This window comes from Vitis vinifera, chromosome 5 (assembly GCF_030704535.1).
Source record: "Vitis vinifera cultivar Pinot Noir 40024 chromosome 5, ASM3070453v1".
Classification (NCBI taxonomy): domain Eukaryota; kingdom Viridiplantae; phylum Streptophyta; class Magnoliopsida; order Vitales; family Vitaceae; genus Vitis; species Vitis vinifera.
Window position 1 is genome coordinate 3,260,595 of NC_081809.1, and position 18,015 is coordinate 3,278,609.

An 18,015-nucleotide genomic window follows, 5' to 3' on the forward strand; every position below is an offset into this window, starting at 1 on the left:
TATCGATAATAATATCTACAATTTTTTTTTTTACTTTTCTAAGAACATGATTTAATTTTCAATAAATGATTTGATTTTGAAATCATTCAAAATAAAAATGATGTACTCAAAAGTTGTGGGAGTCACAAGGGAAGCTTTGAGCTAGCTTAGTTGTATATTCATTTACCATATATAGAATAGTTCATATATTATGATTTTTTGTAAAAATAGAAGATATTAGAAAATATTTCTATAAATATTATAAATTATGAGGATAAAATGTTATTGGATTGAGACACATGATGAAAAAGGGAGCTCATAATTCAAGTTATACATAAATAAGAGGAAACCTAGGGATGTTTTACGATTAAATAATTGCATCTTTATGTTCAAGGGAAATATACTTAACCACTATTAATTTGAAATTTCGTCAAATCTACCTTTAAATTGTTGTCTAGACTTCCTCCGCCCCTTCTCGTCCTCGTATAACCAATGGATTGACCTATGCATGCCATTTGAACCTCAAAACTTTGTGATATAGCCCTTCGGAAACTAAGGCACAAGCCTTTCATGTTCCAAACCAAATTAACGGAAATGATGGGTAGATATATTTAACCCAAACCATAGGAGAAATGAGTGAAATTAACCATATTTTTTATAGCTAAATTTGTGTGTAATTTTATTTTTTCTTTATGATTTCATACCACAAAAAGGCTTGAAACTTCTACTGGCACAAAATTATCATATTAAAAAATGCTTTCATATGACACAAGTATAAAAAACATCAACAAAACATATTTTTGGCTAAAAAGAGTCTATTCCATGATTTCAAAAGGTGAAAGTCGTTTTTTCCAAGACACACCCACTCAATGGATTATGTATGTCTTTTGGAATAAAGATGCAATCAATATTTTCTTGCTAAATTGATATAGACTTTTAGCAACAACATGGTGAAAGCATTGTATTTTCTGATCAAAGAACCCTTGTTTGCTGGTATCATCCATTTCAACATCTCCAATAGTACAACAGCAGCAGTTGCAGGCTAGCAGCTATGATATCCCACATCCAAGAAGAAGAAGGGAAATTTTGACGAGGCTTATATGATACCTACCTGTTGGGGTGGAGTTTTGCCATCACCCACCTTCTTTTCTTGCAGTTCAGTAGCATGTGCAGAGAGCAACTCATATTCCACAGCCTGTCATGAGGCATAGAAGTTAGAACGGGGAAAAAGGCAAAAGGTTATATGGTTCCAGTTAATTGATAGAAAAAATGATAAGTATATGAACATGTTTAAGCAGGGGGGTGTTTTGAAAACCACATTAAAACAAGACAATTAAGGCTCCATGTCCACAGATTTTGACACAAATTTGCCATTCAGAGTGAAGCCAACATCTGAAATGGTTGTGGAAACAATAAGGTTGTTCTATGGCAGCAAACAGAACATTACTCAAAGAAAGGGATTGTGAATAAATTGTATGAGAACAGAATGGAACGATTTTGTTTTCATGTGGTTCCAAACGATACCCAGTTATATTTCCAAAAGGGATTTCTAGATAAGTTAAAAACCTGGAACAATTTCTTGTGGCTTCTTCCTGGCAAGTAGTAAGAAACTCTGTCTCTTTCGTGTTTCAAGCATCCATGGGCCTGAATTCCCATCAAGGAAAACTAAAAATCATCAGTCTCTGCACATAACAGTCATAAATTTAGCTTAACTAAGGAAAGGAAGTTCTACTGAGGATGACCTTGAGCATGTAATTCTCATAGGCCTAGCTTGTAATCCAGTTTGAGGTTTTCTGGGAATGGAATGCAGTGGCCTCTTCAAGCATGGCTTGTTCAAAGTCTTTCTCATAAAATTCCACAGACCCCATTCCCATCTCCATGTATAAGTCTATAACATTCTTCACTAGGGCTTGATCAATCTGCTCACTCTCCCACTCCCGATCAATCTGGAAGATCGCATCTCCAACATGATCAAACTGTAATTAGCAAGAGAACAATCACAGGACAAGCAAGGATAACTCCAATCACAATAACCTTAGGTCAAAGGTTAGCATTTAGCTCAATCCTTATTATCTGCTTTGTTATAGAAGAAATCCAAGCCAAGTTCAGTATGTCTTATGGAGGTGGTTTTTTTCCTCGAGGGGAAATCACTAAGTTAGAAACCTCAAGAAGGTATTGTCTAGCAGGACAGATGAAAGCAAATAAGCACCCCAAGAGAACCGAATGAACGAAGATTACATATAAAAATGGAGGAAATTTTGAGCAAATCACAAGGATCTGATGATTTTACAGAAATGTGGTACTTGAAAACTGATAGGTATCTAATGGAGAATTATTATTGAATTTCAAGAATTTCAAGAAACAAGAGTCCCAACTGGTCCTCAGATAGCTATTCGAGAGGCTATCACTCTCCAACCAGATCCACAATATTTCCCCCTCTGTAATTCCCCCTCTTTTCCTATTTAAACCATCCCCCAGCCCGTATCCAACTGTGACCTAACCTACACTAAAGCTGTTACAACTAACTGCCAGGTGGCAGTATATTCCTCTTCCCTTTTCTATTATACACAACGTATAGGAGGCCTATCAAAAACCTCAAATAGTTTAAATACTGAGAAAAACAAATACACTACTTTCATGGTCAATATGAGCCTGAATGTACTCCAAATGAGACATGGTCTTACCATAGAAAAAATGGCATTCCTCACTTTATCATTCACCTCGCTGAACACCTGAAATTAAAGTTTGACATGAAAGAACATATGCAGAAGAGAAGTCACTAACAGACCAACTTTTAGAACAAATCGGTATGGCTATGTAACAAAATTAGAGTTCCATCACCAACCAGTTCATAGAAGCAGCTGAAGCTAGTTTCTTTGAGTGAAGGAAGCCTCCTCAAGACAGTGAGGTATCTATCAAGATAATGAAAGAATCTCCCAAGCGATTGTGGTTTGACCACCTTCTTGCTAGTTCTTGTAACATAAAGCTCATCTTCTTTTCCCCGCAAAGATGGCAACACAGAAAAGAACAACACAAATTTTAAAGGTTTGTTTGGGAATATTTTCAATAAAACAGTTTTTGAAAACAGTCTTAAACAATTAACGGTTCTTAAAACAATATAACAAAAATAACTGAAAATACCTAAAATTGATTCTAAAAAACAACCTATTTTGATATCAAATTATCAAAAAACCATTTTCTATCAAGTTTGACAAAGGTGGAGTTAAGTCTTGTGGTCCTTGTGACTGTTGAGAGAATATACTAAACAATATGGGTATAGAAACTTCAAAAATCCGGTAACCTTGGAGTTGATGTACTCTTCAAAAACCTTCTTATATTGGTCATATAATTGCTGACTTTCATGGAGGTTGCTGGGGAAACAGATGTTCTACCCAGCTAACTTAAGGCTACACAAGTCCATATCACAACCACAACAGATAACAAAGCTGAATTGAATAATCAGGCAAAATGCAAATAAATCCATTGCAGTTAAGCTATTCTTATTCAGCTAGGCATAATATAAAAATTCAGAGCAATCCCATTTGAACCAGGTAAAAAGAGAGAAAAAAAATAGGAAAATAAATAAATAAATAAAAAGAAGGAAAAAATTAGAAGGATTCAATCTTGATTTTATTATCCTCTACTTTTCCTTTCTTGGTAAACAATCAGAGCCCTAGCCAACCAGGCAGGGAAAATAGATTCTAAGCTAATCCAAACGATTATAACAGAAGCTAGAGAAACCCATTACAGAAATCATTCAAATAGACATAAAACAGTGCAAATTAAAGGATCAAAGAAAAATTTAGAGAAACCCCATTGCAGGAAAGATGAAGAGGATACGTGTAATAACGCATGTGGTCCTCAGAAGTGATGTTCTGGTCAATAACCCTGTCAATCCCCTCTTGAACTGCATCATTTGCCATCATATGCCCACTTCCTCAACTGAACTTTTTGAATTTCCCCTGAAGAACCAGCAAAATATTACTGGCAGTAGAAATTTCTTGAGCCACTTCTTTCCCAGAGTTGATGGGTTCTTCCTCTTTTTCTTCGCGGAATTTTCTCGGCAACTCTTGGGAAATTTCTTTGTTTCAGCAACACTGCTGAACTTTCTTGGTCATGCTGTTGACTACAAGTGATAAGGCTGTGATCGTTCCAAGAGCAGTCCAATCCTACCAGTTCGGAAACGTTTAGCAACGACCCTCTCGTGCATCTTTTTCTCTTGGTAAAAGATGGTAAATGAATTAAATTAATTTAGTTGAATTTTAAATTAACTTAAAATTTATTATAATTCATCAAATTAATAAATTTATTCTCATTAATGTTAACTAATATTTATTGATTTTGATTTATATTTATTTTCATTAATTTTAAATAATATATTTATTTTTTAAACTTTCATATTAAAACTACACTAAATAAAGGGTTATTTGATTAAAAGGACCTCTCAAAACCCAATTTTTGAAATTTAACCTTCCACCATTTTTTGGCATCATTTGGACAAAAACATCCTCATTTATTTTCTTGTAAAAATAACCATTTCTTTTAAAATCTACATATAAATAATTGAAATAGAAAAGGGCATTTATGTTGAATTGCTTTTTCAAAAAAAACATGGGAAGGATTAGATTTTCAATTTTGGGGATTATTTCATCCCTTTTAACCAAATATTTCATAAATAAATAACATAACTACAAATAAGTGCACAAACTCTAGAGAAGCAAACCCTCCCATTACCCCGATCCCAAGCGCATGGGTATCATTGTTTTCATACAAAAATGACTCTTCATAAATCACAACGAACATCTAGGCTTTTGCATTGACAAAGAATGTAACAAGATGTGATACTTTGTGTGAATAGGAATGACAATGAGGTGGGTTAGGGACGGGTCACCCTCATCCCATTTATCTATATTTATTCCATTCTCGTCCAGAAAAATAAATTTACACCGAGTAAGACTGGGTGGGGCGAGTATAGGAAATTCTCATACCTACCCCCACCCATTTAACATTTTTATTTTTATTTTTTCAATTTTTTAAAATTTATAAAATTTTAAATGGTATTAAAATAAATATAATTTATAAATTAATTAAATATTATAAATATTTATAATTTATATTTATAAAAAGTAATATTTTTTATATGTTAAAAAAGTTGAAAAAATGAAAAAAAAAATCAATTAAAATCAATGTTTATTTAATATATATATATACATATATATAATAAGATGGGACGAGATAAAGTTAAACTTAAACCTACCCTAAACCTTTGTTGGTTTTAAAAAAAAAATTTCAAATTCATCCCAAATCGATTTATATATTTCCCTAACTTGTTTTATTAGGAGTGAGATGAGACAAGTACTAAAAAAATCTGATCCATTGCCATACCTAGGTGTGAATTGCAAAATCTTATGACTAGACAAGTCTTTGAATGCAAGTTGGGCCTTAAGCCATTAGGCCAAGGGCATGCTTGCTTAGGCATCATTCATTTGTCATTGAGACTTTGGGGATGCAATGCAAGGATGGACATTGGCCTCCTATGGATGGCCTTGTCCACAATTGGTCAAAAATCAGTCTCGTGATAACATAAGCCACGACAAATGGTGGTTTCACAACTCCTTAATCAAGGAACAACTTGGTGTTATGTATATCACATCGCCTTAGGGGCCCTAAGAACAGCTCAAGATCCTCAATCGTGACTTCAAGTGAGGTGGGACCATTCCATGAGTTTAAGCATATCAACAATTGAATGAAAAGAAATTTACAATGATTCTTTTAATCAATAATATTGAGTGAATCAAGAAAATCCTGACTTGAGAATCAAATGACCCTATTATTTGAATTGTAGTTTGGAGAAGCTTATAAATCAAACCCAAGTCCCTTGAAAAGGGGGCGTCAAATAATATTTAATAAAAAATCAAAACATGAATGTGAAATCATGGTTATAAAATATACTCTCATAGATATATATAAATATGATTAAAAAAATGACTTTAAAATTAAGTTAATTATTTTAACTTAATGTATACCTAAAATTATTTTTAACTTTTTACTTAAAAAATTAAGTTATTTTACTAAATTCACATCTCGTAACTCTTCGACCAATTTCTTTTTTTTATTTATTTAAACTTAAAAAAAAGGTGAAATTAAATTGGCATATCCTAACTATTCTTTATGACTTGTTTCTCATGTGTCATTTATTTTCATCCACTTGAGATAATTACATTTCTTCATTTTTTTCTCTAATTACTATTAATACTAATAACATCAATAACTTAGTGCTATGTTTCATTAACATTATCCTTAACTATTAATTATAAGTATCTTCGGATTTTTTAACCTTGATATGATAAGATTGTGTTTGTGGCCATACTTGTCATTCTCATGCAAGTTAATATACCAACCTCAAATAATAATTTACGTGGTGCAAGTAGTCTCAATGCAAATAATTTATATAAATATTTTTAAATATTTATTATAATAAAAAACCTAAAATAATTTATGGAACTCATTATCACTATTTCATAAATAAAACTTTAAGATATGTTAGAAAACTAATAAAACTATTAAGGTTGAAAAAATTAAACTAAAAATAAATTATAAAAACATTAAGCCTTAAAAAATAAGTGAGGATTAAGCCTTAAAAATTATTTAGAGAAATAAAATTAATATGCTAAATTCATTTAAAAAAAAAAAAGTGAAGATATGGGCAGCAAGTTAAGACTAAAATTTTATTAAATTTGTCCTTTTAAGTTTACTTTTTACTTTTGGTTTTTTAATAAGAAAATAACTATTACAGGGAAACAATTGAAATATTTTAAGTATTGTGGAGTTTTCACCTTCAATTATATTCAATTTCATTTTTTTTTCTTTAACATTTTAACATTTTCAGGAAAAAAATCAATTGAAAAGTTAAATAATAAAAATACATATAAGAAAAAAAAATTTGAAAAAGAGATAAATTTGTAATAAGAAATAAAAAATTTATTTTTCCATTATTAGTTCTTAATTTAATTATAATTATATTTTAATGAATTTATAACTAAATTATTAATTGGACCAAGAAAAAAGAAGTTAAGTCTATTTGTAATTGTTTTCAAGAATAATTTTCTATTCTCCAACAACAAAAATATGTTTTTAAACCATCTTTGGTATAATTGTATGGCCTTGCTACTCACAAAGCTGACAAACAGCCTACTCAAAATTTTTACAAGAGCTCGAGCTTTTATTTTTCTTATTGCAGAAATTCCATCTTTGCTTGTTTTGATTGCCAGCAGAATGATTGTGGGCCTTGTCACCTATATATAGAGATGATTAGATGAGTTTCAGTGAGGCTTGAGCACCCACATTGATGGAGATGAGAAAGTCATAGAAAGGAGGGTTATTGGTAGAAAGAGATGGTGGGAAAGGTAGTTTGGTGTGTGTTGATAGATGAAACTTAATCAGCCATGGTAGGACTCGTTTGAGCATAAAGGGTCTGTGATACCATATAAAATAATAACACTCGACAATGAAATAAAGGCTATTGCATGACAATAGTTATTCTGTGAAATCAAGCCAAAAATTATGGGATAACTTTTAGTGCCTGCTTGACTGAATCGGTCGACTGGAGCTTGATTTTGGGAAGTACGATTAGCTCTAACAATGCCATGTTTTCTCATGGTTTAAATTTGTTGTGTTTACACTTCTTCATTTTTTGTTGTTGTGATGATCATGATAGGGAAGCTGAATATCTTTTTAATCATCATCTGTGAGTCCTAATGATTGGGTTGATTGAACTAGACGTCGTTTTGAACTGAGTCTTTTTCAAATTCTGTGAAGCTATTCCCTTTTAATCTTTGCTTCCAATCCACATTACCCATCAGCGAAGTACCTCCAGTGGAACAGTTTCTGTTTCAACAAGAAAATTCCCAGGAGCTCGCGATGTGTTGTCAGGCTTATTGGGTATCACAGAGATGTGACTGCAGTGCTGGATTGCTTTGAGGAGATGCTGAATGATGGGTACTTAAAAAGGCATTCATGGTATGTGGTTTGGTCACTTCTGGGCCATAAGAGAGCAAGCCAATCATAGGAGATGAATGGATAACGATCAAGCATCAGTGAGGACGGACAAGGAAAACAGGCTGAGGGAGCTCTAGTAGTTGGGGATCATGCCATTGTGACTGGAGGCACGATTTAACTAATTGATGATCAGAATGAGATGACTGCTTGAGAAGGGTCTGTTGGCAGAAACAAACTGATTGTTAGGCGCCGTAGTTATAGTTGGTGAAACAAAAATGCGTGAAGCATTAAGAGGATGTTCATCATTCCTCAAAAGCACCTACTAAAAGTGGTATGATTTATGAAGTACTCTAGCAAACATATACCACAGTACATAGTGAACTTCTGCTCTCTCATCGGTTTTAATTCAATAAGCTTATGCAATTGCTATTTGAATGGAAACAATTGTATAAAGTAATTAGCCCATCGAAATTATCCTTGTGCTAGGTCTCTGAAACTGGCCATGACTCTTCTGAGGAGTTCACTGCTGTCCCCCATAAGTGAGATTATCCGCCTGCCAGGAGTTCCACTAGCTAGACCACGATAGTTTAGAAACAAAGAAGATCTAATCCAGGAGATCGAGCTAAAAGGATTGCAGTAAAATGAAAAAAAAAAAAAAAAACCCTATAAGCTAGCTGTTATGCTTAAAGCATGCAGAAACATCACATGCTTCTGCCTGTACATATAGAAGCATATATGCACTTGAACTAATTAGTAGCAGTCAGGAGTAGAGACTTGTACATCAACTGTTTGCATGAGCTTCAATGACCTTTGGAGGAAAGGTGAAAATTGAAGCATGTGAGTGGACAGTACTGTTTCATGCAATGTTTACCTCAACATATGATCTGTATGCCAAGAATCACATATATCTGACCTTAATTAACTGTATCAAAACTGCTGTTAGTCATTCAACTCTAATCTGCACATAATCTAGTCACAAAGTATGCTCACAAAACCTATACTGGTAAAGGCCTATCCTGAATATAAGAAGATTGCTTTCCTACTCAATCAACAAAAAGGAACCTCTAATGGATATGTTAACAAAACATAAAATTTCAAAATAAATTTTAATGACCTGGGTGGAAATTAACACTCAGGTCACAGGCCATGTTGCGCATCTGGTCAAAACTACAGATACAGAAACAGACATGGATGGGGACTTTTAAAAAAAGGGGGAAAAAACTAGACAGCGACCTTGTACCAATATTCTTGGTGTCGGTGATGGCGATTCTTGAGGCCTTCGGTTAGGCCTGTCCCGGAACAAAGGAGAGGAAGAGATCAAGGGAATGACAAGATGGAAGTTCAATTGTATCAAACCGGATTTATGAACAAGAAACATCGAATCAAACTGGCCAGACTAACTGATTAAGTACAGATATATCTACTCAGATTAGTTTGCCATAAAAATCAAAAAGCAGACTACAGATCACAATAATGGATGGAAAGATTGTGCAGACAATTAAAGAGATTTACATATATTCATCTAGCCCTTCATGATGTATTTTATAGAATTGAAGTTAATCGCGACACGGGTTTACTGACCTATGCACTCCATCTGGCTGCGAACTGTGCTGGAAGAATGAATCAGACCCCATCATCACCAGTCTCTTAGACCAAAATCAAGGCAAAAAGCTATTAGCTTTAGCACAATTTTTACTCTATTTTCTCATTAAAGCAAGAAAAATTACTACAACCATTCAAACACCTCAAGGTGCCAATCAATTCAATTCCCAGACACGCATGAACTATTAATTAAGATGTGTGGTTCAGGGAGAAAATAGCCAAGGTTCGTACATAGATCTCATGAACTAAATTACCCAGATAAAAAAAAGTGAAATCCCTCAATCTTTCATCATTGTACTCAAAAGTTAAAAGCTAGAAACTATTATTTTACCTATCAATTCCCAAAACCTTAAATTTGGTTTTGGTCAGCTGGAGATAATTAGTTGAAGTTCAATGGGGAAGGAGTCACGGCCTGATCAATTCCTTGGTTGGCTACCTCTACATGAGGATGGTTCATCGTTTTCTTCAGTGTTGCCAGCCTTCTCTTGATTCAGTACTCTATCTCCTTCTAATTCTCTATACCTTTGTAAGTACCTTTTTAATGGCCCGGCATAGTCATCAAAGCCTAGTGCTGCCAGAGCCCAGCAGATGTCGTCCCCGTTCACCGTCTTCCTTCTCTCCTTCTTGCACTTCTCGGATGCTTCTCCTGTGACAAAACTAATGAACTCCGACACACACTCCTGCATCGTCTCCTTGGCTTCCTTAGAGATTTTTGCATTAGTCGGCAAAGTTTGCTTCATGATCCGGCTAACATTTGCGATTGGCAACAAACGGTCTTGCTCCTTGATACTGCCATCATCAGTTGAAGCACTAGCGCCAGGATTATCGACCATTTTCTAGATGCGAAAGAACTTGCTGATCCCTTCTTCAGCACAGACACAGACACAGATGCCTCCTTCAAGGTCAAGAACTCACTTTTATATGTATTATATATTCACATACATATATATACATACGGATGTACATGTATAATCCCATGAATCGAATAACTTGGGACTCTTTCTACATGACATGTGAGGATGGCGACCCAGTTGGAATCAATGATGCATAGATGGACTACCCTTCAATCCAATTGGTCTACCCAAATCTAAGTAATTGAAAATTATGGCTTCATTTTCATGCAACAGTGGATGCTGAGAAAGTCTGGGGAAAATGTTTTCTAAAAAACCCTAAACCTCCAACACATGGAGTACTCATTTGACAAGTTCAAGCTGATCAGACAGCCTTTCCCATTTATAAATCTTTGATGTTAACCAATGAGCCTGCACTAAGCATGTTCATATATAATCATATATAGATTCAAAGCCATAGATTATATTAATGCAGCATGTTTTGGAGTTGACTCAACCAAACACTACATTGAAAAAAAATGTTGGAATATATACTTAACTATACAAGTTTGAGGGTCAATTTTACTTGAAGGGGTAAGACTCAAGAGTATGTCACTCTAGGGCACAGCAGAGCTTTTCCTTTTATATCTAATTTTATAGGGTTTCGTACATATGAAATTCTGTAGTTTGGAGTTGTGCATAAGATGATGATGATCACCAGAAGAATCCCATGTACAAGGAAAATCCAATTAGTCCTCTAACAGTTAGCTAGGGCTGCTTCAACTCTGTACATTTTTCTATGATCCTCCTATGTGGTCATCTTCAAACTTTCAAAAATACATCAAGAAGTGATGATCCTTTGTGTTGATTTATCAAAAGATGATATATATAAATAATATATGAAGCAGTTTGTGCTTGAGGGTCCCAATGAATTATGACAATCAGCACATCAGATTAAAATATATTGTTTAAGATTAATTTACAACATTATATTAATGGAATAGAAAGTTAGGGTTCTTTCTAAGCCCCAAGAAGTTAATATTTACCATCCATCTTCCTTACCTGCCTGATCAATGTTGTCCCTTGATCAAAGCCTCATCAACTTGACTAATCCAAAACTATATTTTGCTCCATTATTAACGTGTTATATCCCGCTCTCGAAGTTGTTATTAGGGTTTGGATTTCACTTTAAGAAAGACAAATTAACCGAGAAAAAGCCGTGGAACATGGAAGAAAACAAAAGAGAAAACATACTTATGTTTCTCGATAACCCGGCTTTTAATTGAAGCACATTTCAAGATCCAATCAAAGTGGATTTTTTAGCAATAAACTATGAAAGATTACCAGCTTGTTCATTGACCCATCTGGTTTTGAGACACTCAAACATGGATTCCATCAAAAACTAAACCATTAAAGAAATGTATGAAGCATGTGGATGCATACATTTTTTTTTTCTTTTCTGGTTTTCTTAATTTCCCCACTAAATTCTTTGTCTTATGTGTCCTTAACAACATTAAGCAAAGGAAAACTTAGTGTCAGCAGAAAAAGTAAATTAAGCTGGAAAAGGATATGCAATTAAGTATAGGTAGCCCTAGAAGTTTGAAATCAAGGCCTCCGGCTTTCAGGATCTTAAGAATATTCAGTGGTGTCCTCTTCTTTAGAGGCCACCATCCATGGTATTGTAAAGATTCCTTAGAGCCACTTTGTTCTTGATTTTGGACCACCGAGGCTTTACTCAAAAGCTTCAAAGGTTCACTTTGAATAAAGTTCTCGGATTCAGTCCAAAAGAATTCAAAATAAACAATAATGGCCAACTGCTTAATTTGTACTACGTACATGGATCCTTATTCTTTTGTATCACGTCCCCACCAAACCCAACTGGATATATACTCAGAGTTTATGAAAGCCCCTTTTTTGGTAAAGTTGTTTCTTACTTTATTTTAATTGAGTCACCACAAAAGTCACAGAACCTTTTCCACCGTGTTCATAACGCAAAGGAACCTTCATCAGACTGTGAAGTGAGTCTTGGTTTTTTTTCATGAACAGCAAAGAAAAAGATTAGGGAAGAGAAAAGGAGAATAGGAAATTAATTTTTATGTTTGGTTCCCGGGAAGTCATAGGAAATACAAGGAAAAATAAAATAAAAGAAAAAGTGAATAAAAATAAAAAAATAGATTTAGAATTGCGATAAATTATTTTTATATGCTACTTTAAATTAATAATTTTAATTATAATTGATTTTTTTTTTCATTTTTCATGATAAAATCAAATATAAAAAAATCATTTTCTTTAACTTTTTTTTTTTCCTAATACTTTCCCGGAACCCAACATAGCTTATATGTTTTTTTCATCTTCCTTCTTTGTTTTGAATTAATCAACCAGCCTAGCATTCACAAATAATGTATGTAGAGAGTTACTTTTTCTTGAACTGGTATGAGCAGCCTGATATCTTAGTCAATTAGATTAATTAGATACAGTCCTGAAATTTTGTTCTAAATATTGTTGATCCAGAATTTCGGACTTCCAGAGTTCGAAGATTCAGCTGCATTAACTGGTAAACTGGTTATCGGTTGAGTAGTAACTAATTGACTATAATGGCAACATGCATATGTTGATTTTTGAAACAAGAGTGACATCTGAACAAAAAACTGAAAAATAAGAGTTAAGTGTTTTTTTAACTTTTTTAATAAAAATAACTTGTATTTTAATTTTAAGTAGTTTTTTTTGTTAACTTATTACTTATTTTTTCACTTTTTAATTGAATAAAAAAATTAAAATATTTAATTTTAAAAAAAAATAATATATTAATTTTTTTCTTACCTTTTAATACTTAATAAAAATAAAATATCAAAAATACAAACTGGCACCACACAAAATTCCCCAGAATTAATCTAGGTCAAACAAGACTATAAGATTGGAGTAGAAATTGGAAAATTTATATCAAACGTTTTGTTTGTTTATCTATGCAATCCTTGGCTACTTTACAGTTAATAATTAATTTTTTATGGCAAAAACATGGATCATCAACCTGTTCATTTTCTCCTCTTCACGAGCTATCCACACATTGATTCCTCTGCCATTGCCATTGCCATTGCTATTTCCATCCGAAAGCAGCAACACAAACTCATCATTCGCACTGGCTACGGCCCCCCATGAATAGGCTTTCCAAACCCAAAATCAAGCTCACCAAAAGGCAGTTTCCTCCAAGCGGAAATATAGAAATTCCCATTGCAAGTTGCAGGAATTCCTTTAGAAACCTCCAGCCAATCTATGGCTGACTTCACGTAATCATCTGTTACTCTATCTACAGCTTCCTTCACCATTTCAACACAGAATGAGAATGGCTTCTGAACCAAATGAGACACTTTTGCAGTGGCAAAAGCTGTGATCACTGCGTTTCCTGAGAACCCATGTGGCAAAGGTGGTGATAGTTTAGACCTAATGTCCACTGCAAAGAGAACTGTCGAAAAATCATCTGGGTTTTCGAAAACTGCCCTCGTTCTTGCTTTCCAAAGGTGGGCAACAATGGCTTCAAAGGTTGAGTACTTGTTCATGGTTTTCTCCTTGAGTGTGGCCAGCATTTCTTGATCGAAAGGAAAGAGTTTGTGGATGTACTTGTTTAAGAAAACCGATGGATGACTGGTTCAGAAAGGTGAAGGAGGAGGCAATACAAGAAGTCTCTGCTAGCTTTACATATTCCTGATGTGGGTACTTGATCTGAGGTGGGTTCCTTGCTCTCATGCATCTCCTGTCATTGCAGACAAACTGGGGTTTCAGGCCTTCTCCTCTACAAATAGAAGCCAGATTCTGAAGCATCTCGACAGCTGATCTTCCATCAAGAACCCCATGGTTTGTCACAATCCCAATTGAGAAACCCCCACATCTGAACCTCGTTACCTGCCAAATCATCAAGCAAAAAAAAAAAAAATTCAGAAATTAATTTCTCTTCTGGGTGGCCGAAGTGAGAAAAAATAAGCAAGGGTTGCCTGAACTGTGAGAAGTGCAGTATTAGCAAGGCTTTTGTATAGACCGGCCAATGAACGAAATAGCGAAAGATTGGATTGGGGAGAGAATGATTTCCAAGATCCTTCAACATAAGCCCTGATGTTGCCCTCACAAACAACACTCCAGCATTGTTGCACAGAAGCTCCAACCTTTTACTTTCATGGTTGAAGTAAAGTCTCCCAGCCAAGAAATAGTAAAGAACAAGAAGCACTTCAGCCACTGCTCTCTTCACTCTCTCTGATATATCTTCAGTTGAGGAGCACTTGCTTGGAGGAACCTCAGAGAAGAAGAGAGTTTCAACAGGAAAAGTCACTGCAAGATCAATGTTTGATAGGAAAACTGTTTCAAAAGGGATTGGATTCTTTGGAGAAACCAGCTTCACTGGTTCTTCCTTCACTACATCTTTTTGCTTGTGATCGAAACTGTGACCTCCATGGTTAAAGTTTGAATTTTAGATGTTTGTGTATGAAGATTGTGAGTATTATATTTAGTATATATATAGTGGGTAATCTTTAATATAATGTCTAAGATGTAGGGCGGCCAGAGATTGAAGAGGATGAGGGTGGGAAAAGCATAAGTGAGAATTTTGTGGGGTGGGCTTCATGTTGATTGGTTGTGGAGGGTTTGTTTAGTGGTGAATTAACCCTAAAAATGGTGGCATGCCACTATCATTTCTTTGCAATATTTGCAGGACTTGGGGGTGCACCAAAGTACACGTTGAGACTTGAGAGCAGGACCATCTCTTTTGGACCATAAGAAATGGGTCTCCTTTAAAAGATTCAAGACCAAAAGATGAATCCAAACCAGGCGTCACATCCCAAAATTCCAAATCCTAAATTTAGACTAAGGTGGCGTTTGTTTTTTTACTTAATTCTAAATAGAACCTTAATACTTAATAGTATTAAATATTAGGTTGTTTGTTTTTGTAGTATTTTATTTCTATTAAGTATTAAAAAGTAAAAAAAACCATTGTGTTATTTTTTCTATTTAGAAAAAGCCACATATTCTGGCTTTTTCTATTTAGTAAAAAGTTTATAAAAAGTCATGAAAAAGTAAAAAAACAAACAACCTAAATTCTAAAACTAAATGGTTTTCAGCAAAAAGCCAAAAAAACAAACACCACCTAAAACTCCCACTTGAATGTCAAGAATGTCTGATTCTACTCTATTCTTAGGGTTTGATTTCATTGTCTATTGGTATCTTGTACCAAAAAATATGATCAATCACATTATGTTGTATATACGTTTAGTTATCATTGTTTATTATCAAGTTCGATCTCAGTATTTTGTATCTTAATCTCATTATTTTTACCTTAATTTCATTATTTATGTCATTATCCGATAACCAAAATTTTATCATACACTTAAAAGGATGAAGATAAAAAATTTAGTAACCTAAATTTTATCAAACACATTTTCAGTACTTTAAACTTTTTCCTTTTTTAATTTTATTTATCCATGTTCTAGAAAAATAAAAACATTACTCAATACGAGAAGTAAATTTTTATTTAACTGTCTTTTTAGATACATTCTTATTTTAAACATTTTTTATAAAATAATATAAAACAACTAAAAGACGTTATTTGAAAACACCATATTTTCTATTGTTATGAATAAAAAATAGAAAACAATTTTTTATTGTTAATCGCGTTTTCCATTTTTTTTGTTTTAGAAAACCAAAAACCGTTTTCAAAAATAATTCCCAAACAGGCCCTAAGTAAGTTTTTAGAAATAGAATTCTTAAAGTACTTTGTGTAGTTATTTCTACTTCTACTTCTGCCATAAATTAAAAGCTACCCTAAATATTACAACCACAAACCCATTTTCAGCCCAACCCAAGAGCTATTCAGCCCAATACACCTAGTCAATCCTTTACCAAATGGGCCTAACCCGGTCAACAAGATTGGGCTTTGAAGTGGACAAGCCTCTGGGACATTGGTCAGCTTTTCTCATGTCCTTTGACCCAGGCCTTCATAGTGAAAAATATGTGGCTTTGTGGGCCCCATCTCTCTACGTTCTCGATTCACCTATTTATTTTTTCAAATTACTGGAATAAATAAATAGAAAAAGAAAAGTAAAACGACGTCGTCAAAGAAATTCCACAATTTACAATTTTTTTTTATTAGTCAACGGCTTGAATAAGATTGGTCGTCCTAGTCTTGAATATTATACGGTGTCTTCTTCTTCAATGGCCCTCCAAGGGCATTCTTGTCAAATCAACCCATGAAGCAGCCATCGCCAACTTTTTTCTAATATTTTATCGAAAATAAATAGATATTAAAATAATATTTTAAAATATTAAAATTTTTATTTTTATTAAAATCATATGATAGAATTTATTATTTTTATATTTTATTTTAATGCCATTTTTTTTTTATTAATTTCGGAAATTTGGGAAAATCAATAATTAGACATGTTAAAGTGGAGACTGGAGAGAGGTACAGCCGCACAGGCAAGTTTCATAGATGCACGTGACACCACGCACCTAAAAGTCAGGTGGATGGTCGACCGGGGACCTAGCGATCCGGTAAGCACTCACCCCGAAATGCTTCGCACTTGCAAATATAAAACTCATTCTGTCGTACCGGCTCTACCGGTAGCATTTATTGCTCTAGTTTTCATCGCTTCTATGAAGATTCCTAGGAAATGTTGAATTTCTATTAGGAAAAAAGGACTTTTTCGAAAATGTGAACATTTTTTTCATGAAAAATAAAATAAAATTGTAATGGGTATGATTTCAATTATTGTTTTAAATTTTTAAAGAAAAAAGAAAATAATTTTAAAAATTTTTTAAAAACAAAATAAAAATGAAATTATATGTAAATGATATTTATGAACAAAAAAAATATTTATATTAAAATTTTATTATTTGTGATAACCCGAATCCAAAAATCTTTGAATCAAGTAATTTGAATGAAAACCTTTTGAAACTTTCGACCAATTATTTATTTATTTATTTATTTATTTTATTAATCGGATATTTTATATTAGTAATTTTCACTTTAATTTTTAGTGAGCTCAAATTAACAATCCATAAAAAAAAAATATACTTAGTATTTGCTATGAAATATGTAAAAAATTAAAATAAGGATATGAAAGAAGGGTTAATTTGATTGAAAACCTGAAAGTTTAGTATAAATACATTGAGTCATCGTGTTTCAAATTTAATAATCTTATAAATATATTTTATATATAAAATTTATTTTTTTTAAAATAAAAATTAATTTTTAGATAATTATTAAACATTTTATCTTAAAATTTCTCTTAAAAAATTTATAAAAATAAATAAATTTATAGAGGTGCTAAAAACCGATGATGGTTAAATGTATTTAAACTAACTTTAAGAAAAAATTGTCAAATTTAAGAAATAGATTAATAAATTTCTAAAATTGTTTGTGCAAATTTGGATATAGATATTGACTTTAAGAATTTATCTTACTTGTCGTATTTTCTAAATTTATTGAAGTATTTAACTTAGTTATAAAAACATGGTGACACGTTACATAACTTTTTTTTTAATAAATGTTTTCAATTAAATAAATATTAAATTTTTTTCTTTATAGATTATATTAGGCGTCAAATAAATCTAATAAAGAAAACAT

The 18,015-nt window shown here is 33.0% G+C and overlaps 3 protein-coding genes across 9 annotated transcripts; all 3 read right to left on the reverse strand.

The window, feature by feature from the left end:
- Positions 1-913: 913 nt before the first annotated feature.
- On the reverse strand, positions 914-4,224 carry LOC100256274 (cullin-1). Of its 7 annotated transcripts, none has more exons than XR_002030019.2 (6): positions 3,820-4,220; positions 2,825-3,367; positions 2,664-2,711; positions 1,722-1,925; positions 1,546-1,623; positions 914-1,174 (listed from the first exon to the last, which is right to left on the reverse strand). XR_002030019.2 is itself a non-coding variant. In XM_019219737.2 (6 exons), the coding sequence occupies exons 1-4, from the start codon at positions 3,893-3,895 to the stop codon at positions 1,746-1,748; spliced, it is 483 nt and encodes a 160-aa protein (XP_019075282.1). In that variant the 5' UTR covers positions 3,896-4,222; the 3' UTR covers positions 914-1,174; positions 1,546-1,623; positions 1,722-1,745. The 7 variants fall into 7 exon arrangements, 1 of the variants encoding a protein (XP_019075282.1); XR_009465634.1 differs by having other exon boundaries at positions 1,722-1,939; positions 2,825-2,973; positions 3,820-4,217; XR_009465633.1 differs by having other exon boundaries at positions 2,825-2,973; positions 3,820-4,216.
- A 5,411-nt stretch (positions 4,225-9,635) lies between these two features.
- Positions 9,636-10,449, reverse strand: LOC104879231 (nuclear transcription factor Y subunit B-5). The gene has a single exon (XM_019219931.2). The coding sequence runs from the start codon at positions 10,410-10,412 to the stop codon at positions 9,996-9,998; it is 417 nt and encodes a 138-aa protein (XP_019075476.1). The 5' UTR covers positions 10,413-10,449; the 3' UTR covers positions 9,636-9,995.
- A 3,005-nt stretch (positions 10,450-13,454) lies between these two features.
- LOC100251114 (omega-hydroxypalmitate O-feruloyl transferase) lies at positions 13,455-14,869 on the reverse strand. The gene has a single exon (XM_059736637.1). It carries the CDS (start codon positions 13,988-13,990, stop codon positions 13,550-13,552), a length of 441 nt encoding a protein of 146 aa, XP_059592620.1. The 5' UTR covers positions 13,991-14,869; the 3' UTR covers positions 13,455-13,549.
- Positions 14,870-18,015: the final 3,146 nt, after the last annotated feature.